The sequence below is a fragment of the Carcharodon carcharias genome, chromosome 31 (genome assembly GCF_017639515.1).
Source record: "Carcharodon carcharias isolate sCarCar2 chromosome 31, sCarCar2.pri, whole genome shotgun sequence".
NCBI classification, from domain to species: Eukaryota; Metazoa; Chordata; class Chondrichthyes; order Lamniformes; family Lamnidae; genus Carcharodon; species Carcharodon carcharias.
In genome coordinates this window covers 29192139-29206780 of record NC_054497.1, presented here as the reverse complement: position 1 = coordinate 29206780, position 14642 = coordinate 29192139, and the positions used below count along the sequence as shown (strand labels likewise).

At 45.2% G+C, this 14642-nt stretch overlaps 1 protein-coding gene across 7 annotated transcripts in view; it reads right to left on the bottom strand.

Moving 5' to 3' along the window:
- LOC121271830 (myocardin-related transcription factor A-like) overlaps positions 1 to 14642 on the bottom strand; it is a 227890-nt gene that overhangs the window by 26323 nt on the left and 186925 nt on the right. For all 7 annotated transcript variants that reach the window (XM_041178134.1, XM_041178135.1, XM_041178130.1 and 4 more), the window contains 4 exons: positions 11428 to 11553; positions 8973 to 9223; positions 7461 to 7620; positions 664 to 1785 (listed from right to left, as the gene is read on the bottom strand). In XM_041178134.1, the coding sequence (XP_041034068.1) occupies positions 664 to 1785; positions 7461 to 7620; positions 8973 to 9223; positions 11428 to 11553 (1659 nt within the window). The remainder of the gene's footprint in view (positions 1 to 663; positions 1786 to 7460; positions 7621 to 8972; positions 9224 to 11427; positions 11554 to 14642) is intronic.

Genomic DNA, 14642 nt, shown 5'->3' with positions numbered 1-14642 from the left:
CGGATTCCCAACAGCATCTTATTCATAGCATCTCACAAAATTAAGTTTTAAAAATACAAGATTAACCTCCTCCAACTTGAAGTCAGCTAGGAGGTTATAGGAACATAAGAAATAGGAACAGGAGTAGGCCATTCGGCCCCTCAAGCCTGCTCTGCTATTCAACATGATCATGGCTGATCAACTACCTCAAATCTGCTTCTGTGACCTACCACTATATTTCTTGATTACATTATCTACCAATTCCAAAAATCAGTCAATCTCTGACTCAAATATACTCAACGACTGGGCATGCACAGCCTCTAGTAGGGAATTCTAAAGATTCACACCCTTCTACTGAAAAAATTTCTCATCTCAATGCAAAATGGCCACCTCTTTATCCTGAGACTCTGACCCCCAGCCCCCCCACCCCCCCGCCCCAGTCCTCAACTCTCCAGGGAAAAACAGCCTCTTCACATCTCCCTCGTCAAGCTCTCTCAGCACCTACCTCATTATGTTGATATGGTGAAATGAAGCAAGATAGGAGGTGGTTAGTCTGGACCTGTTGAGCCGAAGGGCCCATTTCTGTGCTATGCGTTCAATATAATTCAGGGGATGGGGAGGGGAATGCTGAAGCAGAGCCCCACCTCGCCCTTTGAAATTGAAACAGCTCCATGAATTGAGTACCTGTATTGGTGATTGAATCTTAGCAGTGGTCACAGTGGGGGGGACACGGTGCACCTCATTGCTCTGTGGAGTCACTGTGAGGAGGATGTGTGTTCCCACTCCGTTAGCCAGCAGGCTGGGAGCTTGGTTCGGTGTGATTGTCCTCGGTGCCCCTATGGTCACCCGATTCGACTGCGCTGGGCTCAGCAGGACGGTTGATGTTGGTGTGGGCTGTTCACAGGTGCCTGCGCTGGTCTCCTGCTTCACCATCAAGGTCTTCATCGGCACCAAGTTTGTCCCGGGGGCATCGGCAGGGTTTGGGCTTCTCCTCGGGGGCTTGGCGTGGTTGAGGAGTGGGATGGATTTATTGGGAGCCGAGGGTGTGGACAACACAGAAAATGGGCAGCTGGAAGGCGGGCTCTCCTGCTTGATGGTGACGGGAATGATTTTCTGGCCGCTCTGTATGGTCAAGGGCACGCTCACGGCTGGCTGCTGGAGTTGGGTTCTCTTTTCCTGATCCAATTGCAGCCGGAGGGCTTCAACCAGCTGCTGCTTCTGTCTCAGCATCCTGGTCAGCTCCTCGATTTGCTTGTCCTTTTCCTGCAACATCAGATCCTTGGTTGCAGCTTGAGTGTCCCTGTGCGACTCTTGGTTATTGCTTCGAATGCCACTGGGCACCAGCGTGGCAACGCCCATCATCCCATTAATACAGGCAGGCTCATCTTTGCCAATGACGCGCATGGGCGAAGACTGGAGGGACTCAGTGACCGCCTCTGGTGTTGCGCTCTCTTCCATGCTGTGCACCGAGCGATCAGAGGGGGCGGGTGACACTGGAGGGGTGGAACTGATACTGCTCAACTTCACTGTGGATCCTCCGGTCACCGTAGTGACCGCTACGTCCCCAGGAGTGACGCTGGTGACGACGGCTGTAGTGTTGCTCAGGCGGGCAGACGGGAAGGCGACCATCACTTCAGCGGGTTTCGAAGTGGCTGTGCCTGTCTTGCTCACAGCAGGTGCTGTGGTTGACGGAGTCCCACCACCTTTGTTCTGCTCCTGATAGTTCTTCAGCCGTTCAATGAGATCAGTTTTAGTTCCAGATACAGGCAAGGCTCGTAGCTTCAGCTCCTGCTTCAGTTCAGCCACCTACCGACAGAGGAAAAAAAACGTCAAACACGCCAAAATAGACACAGCTCAGTGTAGAGCCATGCAGCACAGAAGGAGGCCACGCAGCCATAGAGTCATGGAGTCATAGAGGTCTACAGCACACAGAAAGGCCCTTTGGCCCGTCGAGCCTGCACTGGTTAAACAAGTACCTAACAATTCTAATCCCATTTTCCAGCACTAGGCCCATAGCCTTGTATGCCGTGGCAGTGCAAGCGCACATCCAAATACTTAAATGTTATGAGGATTTCTGCCTCTACCACCCTTTCAGGCAGTGAGTTCCAGATTCCTACTACCCTCTGGGTGAAAAAATTCTTCCTCACATCCCCTCTAAACCTCCTGCCCCTTACCTTAAATCTATGCCCCCTGGTTATTGATCCCTCCCCCAAGGGGAAAAGTTCCTTCCTGTCTACCCTATCTATGACTCTCATAATTTTATACACTTCAATCATGTCCCCCCCTTAATCTCCTCTGCTCCAGGGAAAATAACCCCAGTCTAACCAATCTCTCCTCATAACAAACTCTCCAGCCCAGGCAACATCCTGGTAAATCTCCTCTGCACTCTCTCTAGTATATTCAGATCCTTCCTATAATGCGGATTCCAGAACTGCATGCAATACTCTAGCTGTGGCCTAACCAGCATTTTATACAGTTCCAGCATAACCTCCCTGCTCTTATATTCTATGCCTCGGCTAATAAAGGCAAGTATCCCATATGCTTCTTAACCACCTTATCTACCTGTCCTGCTACCTTAAGGGACCGGTGGACACGTACACCAAGGTCTCTCTGATCCTCGGTATTTCCCAGGGTCCCAGCATTCATCATGTATTCCCGTGTCTTGTTTGTGCTGCCCAAGTGCATCACCTCACACTTATCCAGATTAAATTCCATATGCTACTGATCAGCCCATCTGACCAGCCTGTCTATATCCTCCTGTAATCTAAGGCTAAAGCTATCCTCCTATCTACTACCCCACCAATTTTTGTGCCATCTGCGAACCTACTGATCAACCCTCTTACATTAAAGTCTAAATCGTTTATATATTATATATTCCACAAACAGCAAGGGACCCAACACCGATCCCTGTGGAACCCCACTGGACACTGGCATCCAGTCACAAAAACACCCCTTGACCATCACCCTCTGCTTCCTGCCAATCAGCCAATTCTGGATCCAATTTGCCAAATTGCCTTGAACGGTCTGGGCTCTTACCTTGCGGGGTCTTATCAAAAGCCTTGCTGAAGTCCAAGCAGGCTACCATGCCTGCACAAGCTCTTTAAACGAACTAACCAAGTTCCTGTTTCTCCACAATCCGGCAATTCTCCCCCCTTCAAGTATTTGCCCAATTTCCTTTTCAAAATTACGACTGAATCACTTTGCTAGTGGGTCCACAAATACAGTCCATCCAGAGACCCTGCTGGATAACGTATTCAAAGAATGGCCAGAAGGTCCTCTTCTGTGATGTCCTCCTTGGTGAGACGGACCAGAATTACTGATTAAGACTAATAGGAAGACAAGTCCTCCTGTATTCAAACCGCCTGCTGACAACTTGCCTAGGAAGGGGGGCCCTGGCAGCAAGGTACCAGTGGGCTTCAGGGTCTTGGGGAATTCAGGGAGTGACATAGCCCTTGGGATAAAGGAAAATCAACATCCATTTGAGATATTTCTGGAACAATTGGAAAAGGGCAGCGCAGTCTCAAAGAAAAGTTCCGGTGGAAATGCATCCACCTGCAGTCGGTTTGGAAATATTGACACCAACCCAGAATAAAATGCTTATTTCAAAGCTTCTTTAAAACCTGCTTATTAATACTGACATGGGTTAGATGAGTTTTTGTTTGAAGAACTGGCAGTGCTAGAAGCAGAATCACAACATCCAGCAATAAAGGTCCGGGATAAAGGCAATATTAAAACGTGGCAGACGGGGCAAGGCTGCATTTCTTGCCCATCCCCCAGTTGCCCCGCAAGGCCTCCTAATGAATTGTCGGTGGTTTTTCTGTTGATACAACAGGCAGTAGGCTGAAGCAACATGAAGACAGGGCTGGGTGGGGACAGCAAGTTCCCTTTCTTGAAGGATGTTTGCAAACTTGTTGGCTTTTGATGGCAACCCTGAATAAATGACCGGATTTACTGAATTCAGTTTTACAATCCGTTATGGCGGACAGGCAGCCTGCAGGCTCGACAACCAGGGTCAAAACCACTAACTCTCTCAGGTGGCCTAAGGGATGTTAACTTCTGCAAAGATTTTGAGAGATGAACAATGGTAAGCATATGAACAATATAAAGATAAAATCTCATTTAAAATATGAAGATGTCAGAAGCATTGCTTTATACGGAAAGGATTTAATCATGTATAACCATAAGATGAGTGAATCCAAAGAGCATTAAATATATCATGATTCATTGCAAAAATAGAGGCTACCACTGATGCAATTCCTGCCGTTTGTATTCATGAGAAAAATTAAATTTGTAAGTCACTGATAGCTTGTATTCCAAATCCATTTGGCCCTCAGTGAACAATTCTACATCTGGAGAAACAACTCCCTCCCTTTCTCCTGCCTTCACCTAATGACCTGAACATCAGAAGTTCTTCAGACTCAAATGGGCTTCAAGTGCAACCTCCACCCTATCCACTGCATTCCTGTGAGCTGCAACACAGGTGATGCCAGATACACTTTACTAGTTTAAAATCTCCAAGTGAAACTACTTTTTTTTTAAAAAAATGGTCAGTTTTTGCTTACACTCGATTAAAAGATGCCATGAAATGGCAGGGTGCAAGTTTATTAAGAATCCACCATGGACCAAGTTACTGGTGCCAGTGGCAGTGAGCAGAGGAGTGCTGAGGAAACAGGGAATCAGACAGCAGACTGCCCAAGGTTTCATTCTGACAGATGGGGGCCCAAAGACACAAAAAGGTGCACACTTCTTTGGCCAGGCATGGTGTATAGCTCACTGAGTAGCACCTTATAAAAAACAGGGCAGCAGTTTGTCAGGTAAAGTGTTTTAGTGAGAACCAAGTGCAATCAGTCAGTCCTTGCTGTTACATCATTATCCCTCGCACTGTAATGTTCTTCATTTCTGCTTCAAGGCCTTTGGTCCACATTGCTGGAGACAGGGGGGCTGCACTCTTCACACAAAAGGTCAAATAATTCTGTCACCTCGTTTCCCCCAAAAGGCTGGGAGAATTGGAGCTTGAGAGACTGAGATTGATAGATAACTGCTAAGTAAGGATATCCAGGGACATGAAGCTAAGGCTGGTAAATAAAGTCGAGATGCAAGGCACTTAGAAAAGCTTAATGCAATCAGGCAGAGTCAACATGGTTTTGAGAAAGGGAAATTGTGTTTGACTAAGTTATTAGAATTCTTTGAGGAAGTAATATGCAATGTGGATAAAGGGGGACCTGTAGATGTGGTGTACTTGGATTTCCAAAAGGCATCTGACAAGGTGCCGCATCAAAGATTGCTCCACAAATTATGAGCTCATGGAGCATGGGGTGGTGGGCAGTTTAACATATTAGCATGGATAAAGGATTGGTTAGCTAACAGGAAACAGACAGTAGGGATAAATGGGTCGTTTTCAAGTTGACAAGATGTAACCAGTGGAGTGCGATAGGGATCAGTGCTGGGACCTCAATTATTTACAACCACATAAATGACTTGGAGGAAGGGACTAAACGCACGGTTGCTAAATTTGCTGATGATACAAAGGTAGATAGGAGAATAAGTTGCGATGGACACAAGGAGTCTGCAAGGGGATATGGATGGTTAAGTGAGTGGGCAAAAATTTGGCAGATGGAGTATCATGTGAGAAAATGTGATCTTGTTCACCTTGGCAGGAAGAATAGAAAAGCAGCACATTATTTAAATAGAGAGATTGCAGAACTTTGAAGTACAGGGGGATCTGGTTGTCCTGGTGCATAAATCAGGAAAAATTAGAATGCAAGTACAGCAAGTGATTAGGAAGCCAAATATAATGTTGTTTATTGGAAGGGGAATGGAATATAAGTAGGGGTGTTTTGCTATAGTTATACAGGGCATTGGTGAGACCACATCTGGACTACTGTGTATAGTTTTGGTCTCTTTATTTAAGACAGGATATAAACACATTGGAAGCAGTGCAAGAATGTTCATTCAGCTGATTCCTGGGGCGAAGGAGTTGTCTTATGAAGAAAGGTTGGGCGTGTATCCATTAAGAATTTAGAAAAAAATGAAAGGTGATCTTTTTGAAACATATAAGAGCTATAAAGTTGGATGGTGAAAGGATGTTTTCCCTTATGGGAGAGACTGGAAACTAGGGGACACAGTTTTTTTAAAAAAAAGGGGTCTCCCATTTAAGACAGAGATGAGGAGAAGTTTTTTCTCAGAGGGTTATTTAGTCCATGGAATTCTCTTCCCAGAGAGCAGCAAAGACTGGATCATTCAATACTTTTGAGGCCAAGTTAGATGGATTCTTGACTAGCAAGGGAGCCAAAAGGGTACAGGCGATAGACAGGGAAGTAGAGACCACAATCAGATCAGCTATGACCTTATCAAATGGCGGAGCAGGCTCGCAGGGCCAAACTGCCTACTGCTGCTCCTAATTTGTATCTTCGTGTGCAGATGATATACTTGGCATGTTTTGTAACTTTACAAATCATGTGGAGTTTTATATGTTAACGGTAATTCCCTATAAATTACCATCCTGTTCATTCACCTCCTGTTGTTAAGGTAATCCACTTGTTGATTTATATTGGTCCTTAGCTTGTAAATGTTATGCAGTTTGCCTCTAAACACAGAGAAGCATGTGCTTCCACAAACAGCAATTTGATAAATGACCCGATAACCTGTTTTTAAGTGCTGGCTGGGGGATAAATATTGGCCAGGACACCAAGCAGGACTCCCCTGCTCTTTGTCTAACAATGCCATGAGATCTTTTCTGTCCATCTGGGAGGGCAGACGGTTGTTCAATTTTATCATAAAGACAAAAAACCGCGGATGCTGGAAATCTGAAATAAAAACAAAAACTGCTGGAAAAACTCAGCAGGCCTAATGGCATCTGTGGAGAGAGAGACAGAGATAACGTTTCGAGTCCGTATGACTCTTCAGATCTGAAGAGGAGTCATACGGACTTGAAACGTTATCTGTCTCTCTCTCTCCACAGATGCTGTCAGGCCTACTGAGTTTTTCCAGCATTTTTTGTTAAACTTTCTCTCATCTTAAATCCACATTAAAAAAATCATTACAGCTTTCATTAGATAATCACTGAAGTTCCTTCAATAGTTCACTGGGTGAATGCACAGATAGTAAACCAGGCAGACCAGGAAGTTACAGGCTCAATCTCCAGTGTGCATCAAGTTGGCCATCTCTTCAGTGATCCCAGTTAGAGAGTGTGCCTTCCTGGAGTGGTGATGCTCCATCTCTCAGTTAAGTAGCCTTATTACCTCTGCTCTCACAGGAGGGATTATTCAGATAAGATATTGTAAAGTCCCCAGCCCTGGTAGTACAGCATCCCAGTGTGAATCACCACCTCCAGGTGAGGGTAGTAGGGCAGGGACAGCGAGGGGCTAGGGGTGAAAAGCTCTACACCCATCATACTTGACGGCTCACTCACAACATACCGAATGACAGACCAGAAAGACAAGGCAGGTCTTGGAGCACAAAGGAGGTAGAATGCAACTGACCTTCAGATCATCGAGGTTGAAGGGCAGTGATGTCAGTGGTTTGATGGTGGACGTGCAGCTGTTCTGCCGGGTGAGTCCACCAGAGCCCGATGATGGCATGCTGTTAGTCAGTGTCCTTACTGAGGCAGTACTGCTCTTTGTTTGTTGGTCACAATTGGGTCTGAAAGCAAAATGAAAAGGCAGCCTTTATTGGACAGGCAACCATTGCCACGTGCAGTCACACTGCAATAATGGAGCTGACAACAGATGTAAACAGAGCAGAAATTTATTTCACAGAAACAGGCCATTAAGCCCAACTGGTCTATTTTCCACGAGCCTCCTCTCTCTCTCTCTCTTCTTCATACAAACCTAACAGCACTTCTACAGAAACCACTATGAAACTGGTGCTTTCCAAAACATCAGCCCAGCAAGCATACTGCTAGGTCAGATAAGCCGCGGTCATTCACAATTTGGGCATACACTTGATAAATGACACACTGGGTGGTACACTGGTGGGTTTTCAGGACTGTGATGCCAAACCTCAACACTGAGAGAGAGAAATAAAGTAGATAAGTCAGTGGCAGGGGGGCAGGGAGAATTATAAAAGCTCACAAAAGTGTCCTGTATTTTTACAAAAGGGCACAGAAAGAAGAGACCTCGTTTTAAGAAATTGGATACAAATGAGGTGAAATGCCCCCTGGTCCCAGATATTCCACCACATTATTCCACCAGCCATCACAGTTTTACATAATGATCTGTATCAAATACAGTAGGCACAAAACACAACCACTATGGGGAAAGGCCAGGCAGTGCAGAAGCTGCATATTGAAGTAAAGGAAGTGCGTGGGCTTGGCTATCCTTTGTAGCCGAGGGAACCAACCAAAGTGCTCTCACTGGTCACTCACACTTGTGAAAGTGGAACTTCAAGTCTGACACTAAGACCAGCAGTAACCGCATCAACATTTGCAAACTGTGGAGGAGAAGGAAGAGGTTAAATCTACAGTTCCATTTTCCTACCCCCACCAATCCAACACCTCCCACCACCACCTGTCCTCACCACCTCTCTCAGACAGTCGCTGGTTCATTTGCCTCTGATTTGGCAACCCTCCAGTTCCCCTCCCTTTGTCATTCACCATGTGTCACCCAGGAAGTGTTGCCATGCTAGTGGACGGTGCAGAGTCCTGCAGCAGGGCCCAACCCTGACCTCATTCCACACACTTATGCGCACACACTCCAGCAAGGGCAACAGTTCAGCAATCAGAAGCAGGGAGCTTGACTCTCTCTCTCCCTCCCTCCTTAAGGCAACAGCAATGAGGCTCAATTGTTGCCTTGGTCAAGATCAGTTAATTCAGCACAGGCCAAGAACTAAACCTGGGCCCTCACTGTCATCTATGGCTCAAAAATCACATGATGAGCTGCATCGGCTCAGAGGTACACCCGAACCCAACTGATATCAGCAATCTCCAAGCCAATAAATTGCTACCTTAAAAACAACTCCAGTGCAAAGGCACCACTGACAGGCTGGGCTCTTACTTTGGAGGTGCAGGGAGGATGGTCTGATAGTTGTAGTGCTGCTGTTGCTGGCACAGTATCTGGAGCTGAAGGAAGAGCTGCTGCTGCTGGAGTAGTTTGGAATAGGCCGTGTCCAGGGGCAGTGTGGCCTTGTCGAGTTTCTGGTCTGGTGGGACGTACTGGTGGTATTTCAGCTTCTTCACTCGGGATTTTGGCTCCTTCAGTTTCTTGCTCCGCTGGTTCTTGTCACGTGCTGTCTTGGGCTGGCTTTGCTGCAAGTGGGGAGCAGCATGAAATATAATCTGAGTTCACCTTGAATGCTCAAGGGGGAAGTGTGATTTATACAGTACAACTGACATAATCAAGATACTGCTTTTAAATAACAAACCAGACCAGTGCTTCCAAAATGTTTTCCTGGTGTGGGCCCATTTTAATGCCTCAGGCTTTGAGACCCCCAGAGTGAAAATTAGGGGGTGGGGGAGGGGGGAGGCAAGGTGAATGGTATGGAGGTGGCTTTAGTTTTGAGCAGGGGGAGAAACAGGAGTTGAGTGCTGAGGAAGTTGATGAAAAGGCAGGATTTCTACAAAAATTCACAGCGGCATTCGGCCCTCAGACAACAGTCCATTAGGCCGCACCCACCAACAAATAAAATGAGGATTTAAAGGGGCCTTTCAGCTGTAGGAGATCAGTCCGAGCACCCCAAATCTAGAATTAGACTGAAAGATAGGGGGCATGCCCAGCAGCTCCAACTGGCCTGATCTCTCCCAGATTAAAACTTCCCATAGAATCATTCTGCTGGTATCACAGTTTAACAAAACGTGTATTAATGTGGATTAACCCTCTCAATACAAAATGACAAAAGCAGAACAGTCAAGTCTGTAGATGTACAGGGTGGAGCTTGTGATTGATGGAATAGGCTGTGGTACGAGTGCATCGGGCTAAAGAAATAACATTCCTCATGAGCACATTTCTACCCCATCACTTTGGAATTATCTACATTGTTCCCCTCTCTCTCTTTCTCTCTCTCTGCCAATTTTCACCTGTCCTCAAGGTGCTGACAGTGCCACCAATACTGAACACCTCTGGTATAGCCTGGCCCCGTAGTCATTGTTAACGAGTGACCCTGATCAATGAATGGCAGGAGGCTGCTTGGCTCGAAGTCCACAGAGATGCAGTTTCTGTAGGCGGGGAGGTGCTGTCGACTGGAGACCTTCATAACCAGTGTGCCTCTGGGTCCATAATTAGTTTTAAAAATTCATTCATGAGATGTGGGCGTCGCTGGCTAAGCTAGCTTTCATTGCCCATCCCTAATTGCCCTTGAGAAGGTGGGGGTGAGCTGCCTTCTTGAACCGCTGCAGTCCATGTGGTGCAGGTACACCCACAGTGCTGTTAGGGAGGGAGTTCCAGGATTTTGGCCCAGTCACAGTGGGCGATATATTTCCAAATCAGGATGGTGAGTGATTTGGAGGGGAACTTGCAGGTGGTGGTGTTCCTGTGTGTCTGCTGCTCTTCTCCTTCTGGGTGGTAGAGGTCACGGGTTTGGAAGGTGCTGTCGAAGGCGGCTTGGTGAGTTATTGCAGTGCATCTTGCAGATGGTACACACTGCTGCCACTGTCCATCGGTGATGAAGGGAGTGAATGTTGAAGGAAGCGGATTGGGTGAAAAAACACCGTCAAAAATTTCTGCCGGTGTCGGGAGAGATTGTCACAGTTTCTGCTAAAATGAGATTATAATATGTAATTAATAATTTGAAAATGCAAAGCTGTTATCTACCGACTGGCTTGAAATAAATCTTAAAAACCAATGCTCCCAGTAATCAAGACTCAGCAAGGTTTTTACCAACTAGTTAACCCAGTTTCCTGGAAACTGAATGGTGAGTGACTTACCAAGGGACAGCTCAAACAGATTTGTTAGAATAACTGGATGGAGCTTTCACTAGATAGTTGAGTGACCTTATTCAAAGGGCAGCAGAGCCATAAAGATCGGGGGATATCGGGTTCCATCCCACTGCCTGTGGAGTTGGTCTCTTTCAACCAGCCACGAGTTATTGCTGGGTGAGAGGGGGGACAATACTGCCAGGGAGCCCACCACCATCCAGTCACCAGATGTGAGATTATGAGGGGTTTGGATCAGGCAGGATCAACATAACCTCCTGTGAATGAATAGCTCACCAACATTACTGACAAGAAAAGGTTTCACAAAAATAAATGGCCACTTGGCAGAGAAGACCAACTAATGCTCAGAAAACCATATCCTAGCAAGGAGTCAACTCCCGACAGGACAGGGTGGGGCAGGGCAGGGGGAGGGGAGAAAAAGTTGGCAAGGAAATAAACAAGTAAACAAAGATTTTGGACCACACAATTTCATGTAAATAACAGTCAGCGTCTGGTCAACTTCACAATTCTAGAATTCGGACCACAGTTTGTTAAGATGACACATCATCCTACTGTACAAATATTTTCCAAGATTTGCTTACTTTAATAAGTGTTGGCGTGGGTTTGGCAGCTGGAGATGACACACCATTTGCCAATTTTGCCATCTGTTGGTCAGGCGCTGGCTTTAACTTGCTCAATTCTGTCCCAGTTGGCAACGATACAAGATACTGCAAGAGAACAAGTTAACTATGAAGAAGGTGACAAGTGTGATTCCCAATCCAACTTACAAAACCTTACGGAATATTGGGAAATGCCAATACATTTTTTTGAGGAAGAGGTTTTTTTTAAAATACAATGCTTTCTGTTCTTTTGTGGATCTCTGAACCCAGCAAGATTCCCTTCTGAAGGGCCAAATGGCACCCAGACTTTTACCAGTATTGCTCCAAAAAGTCGAATGTGGAATAACTAAATGCCTTCAAATTTAACCAAACCCCTGAAGCAAAGCCCTTGTTTTACACTTGGCATCTCAGCTGTGATTGGCACTCAGCATGTGGAGGGCCTACTGGCACAGCACCCGGTGACACTAGCAATCTTCAAAGTTTTAAAAATGTTTCAGGTATTGTGATGTTTGTATTAGAATCATTAGAATGGTTACAGCACAGGAGACAACCATTCAGCCCATCGAGTCTGTGCTAGCTCTTTGCAAGAGCAATTCACCCAGTCCCCTTTTCTGCCCCATAGGCTTGCAAATTTTCCTCTTCAGATAATGATCCAACTGCCTTTCGAAAGCCATGACTGAATCTGCCTCTATCACGCTTTCAAGGAGTGCATTCCAAATCATAACCAGTCATTGCGTAAAAATATTGTTTGCTACTCCATTGCTTCTTTTGCCAATCACCTAAAACTAGTGTCCTCTGGTTCTGGATCCTTCCACCAATGGAAACAGTTTCTCCCTATCGACTCTGTGTAGACCCCTCACAATTTTGAATACCTCTAACAAATCTCCTTTCAACCTTCTCTCCTCCAAGGAAAACAGCCCCAATTTCTCCAATCTATCTTCGTAACTTAAGTTCTTCATTCCTGGAACCATTCTTGTGAATCTTTTCTACATACTCTCGAACGCCTTCACAAATTTTCCTAAAGTGTGGAGCCCAGAACAGGACACAATATTACAGCTGAGGCCAACCCAGTGTTTTGTACAGGTTTATGATAACTTGCTTGCTTTTGTACCCTATGCCCCAATTTATAAAGCCCAGGATACAGCATGCTTTTTAAACCACTTTCCTAACCTGTCCTGCCACTTTCAGTGAATTATGCACGTATACATGCAGGTCCCTCTGTTCCTGCACCTCCTTTAGAATTGTGCCCTTTATTTTATCTTGCCTCTCCTCACTCTTCCTGCCAAAATGAACCACTTCACACATCTCCGCATTAAATTTTATCTACCATTTGTCCACCTCACAGTGCATATTACTTCCAAGTTGCTCGTCAACTGCAAATATTAAAATTGTACCCTGTACACCAAAGTCTAAGTTGTTGGTACAGAACAAGAAAAGCAAATGTCCTAACACTGACCTTTAGGGAACCCCACCACAGACCTTACTCCAGTCCAAAAAACAACCATTTACCACCACTCTGTTTCCTGTCACTCAGCCAATTTCATACCAGTGTAGCTACTGTTCCTTTTAATCCATGATCTATAATTTTGCTCACAAATGTGAGGTGTGGCACTTCATCAAATGCCTTTTGGAAGCCCATGTACACCACATCAACTGTATTACCCTCTCTGTTTCCTCATCAAAAAACTCAAGCAAGTTTGTTAAACACTTAAAATGTTTACACTCCTGATCAAGTCTATGTAGGTTTTGCTTAATTAATAGTCACTCGGGCAAATGCAGGTTAATTTTGTCCCAAATTATCATTTCTAAAAGCTTCTCCACCTCCAAGGTTAAACTGACATCCCACCTGAAGTTGCTGGGCTGATTTTTACAGCCTTTTTTTGAACAAGGGTGTAGCATTTGCAATTCTCCAGTCCTCTGATACCACCCTATATCTAAGGAAGACTGGAAAATTCTGGCCAGTGTCTCTGCAATTTTGACACTTCCCTCAGTATTCTTGGGTGCATCTCATCTGGTCCTGGTGACTTATCAACTTTTAAGTACAGACAGCCTATCTAATACTTCCACCTTGTCAATTTTAAACCAATCAAGTGCATCAACTACATCCTCTTTCACCATGATCTGGATAGCTGCATCTTCCTTGGTAAAGACAAATACAAAGTATTCATTTATTACCTCAGCCATGCCCTTCCCCTTCATGCGTAAATCAGCTTTTGCGTCCATAATTGGTCCCACTCCTCCTTTTACCAATGCCTACAGAAGACTTTTGGATTCCCTTTTATGTTAGCTGCCAGTCTTTTCTCATACTCTCGCTTTGCTCGTCTTTTCTGTTTTTCAATTCCCCTCTGAACATTCTATACTGAGCCTAATTCTCAATTGTTTTATCCACCTGACATCTGTCATATGCACCTTTTATCTGCTTTGTCTTACTCTCGCGTCATCTAGGGAGCTCTGGGTTTGTTTGCCCTACTTTTCCCTCTCGTGGAAATGCTTCTTGTCTATACCTTAAATATCTCCTCTTTAAAGGCAGCCCACTGTTCAGTTACAGTTTTGCCCTCCAACCTTTGATTCCAATTTATCTGGGCCAGGTTTGTTCTCACCCCACTAAAATTTGCTCTCATCCAATTAATTACTCTTGCTTTGGATTGCTCCTTGCCATTTTCATAGCCAACCCAAGTCGTACGATGCAATGATCACTGTCCCCTAAATGTTCTCCTGTAGACACCTGATCCACTTGGCCATTCATTCCCAAGAACCAGGTCCAGCAATCCTCCTTTCTTGCTGGACTGGAAACATACTAATATTGAAAATTCTCCTGAACACATAAGGAATTTTTGCCCATCTCTACTCTGTACACACTAACTATCCTAATCCAGACTGGAATAGTAAAAATCTTCCATTATAACTATATAATTCTTGCATTTCTCTGTAATTTCCTTGTATATTTGTTCCTCTACATATTTTCCACTACTTGGCGGCCTATAGGATAGGCTTGGCAATGTAATGACACCTTTTAGTTTCTTAGCTCTAGCCAACACACTCTGTCCTTGCCTCTCATTCAGTCTCCAAGCAGGCTAATTGGTTTTCCCCATTATCAGCAGCATAGCAATAGGAGGCAGCCAAAAGTGGATACCATGGTTACACAGTGCCTTTGTAAACAGGTGTAATTACCATGGTTAAAAAATGGATGGTTTGGA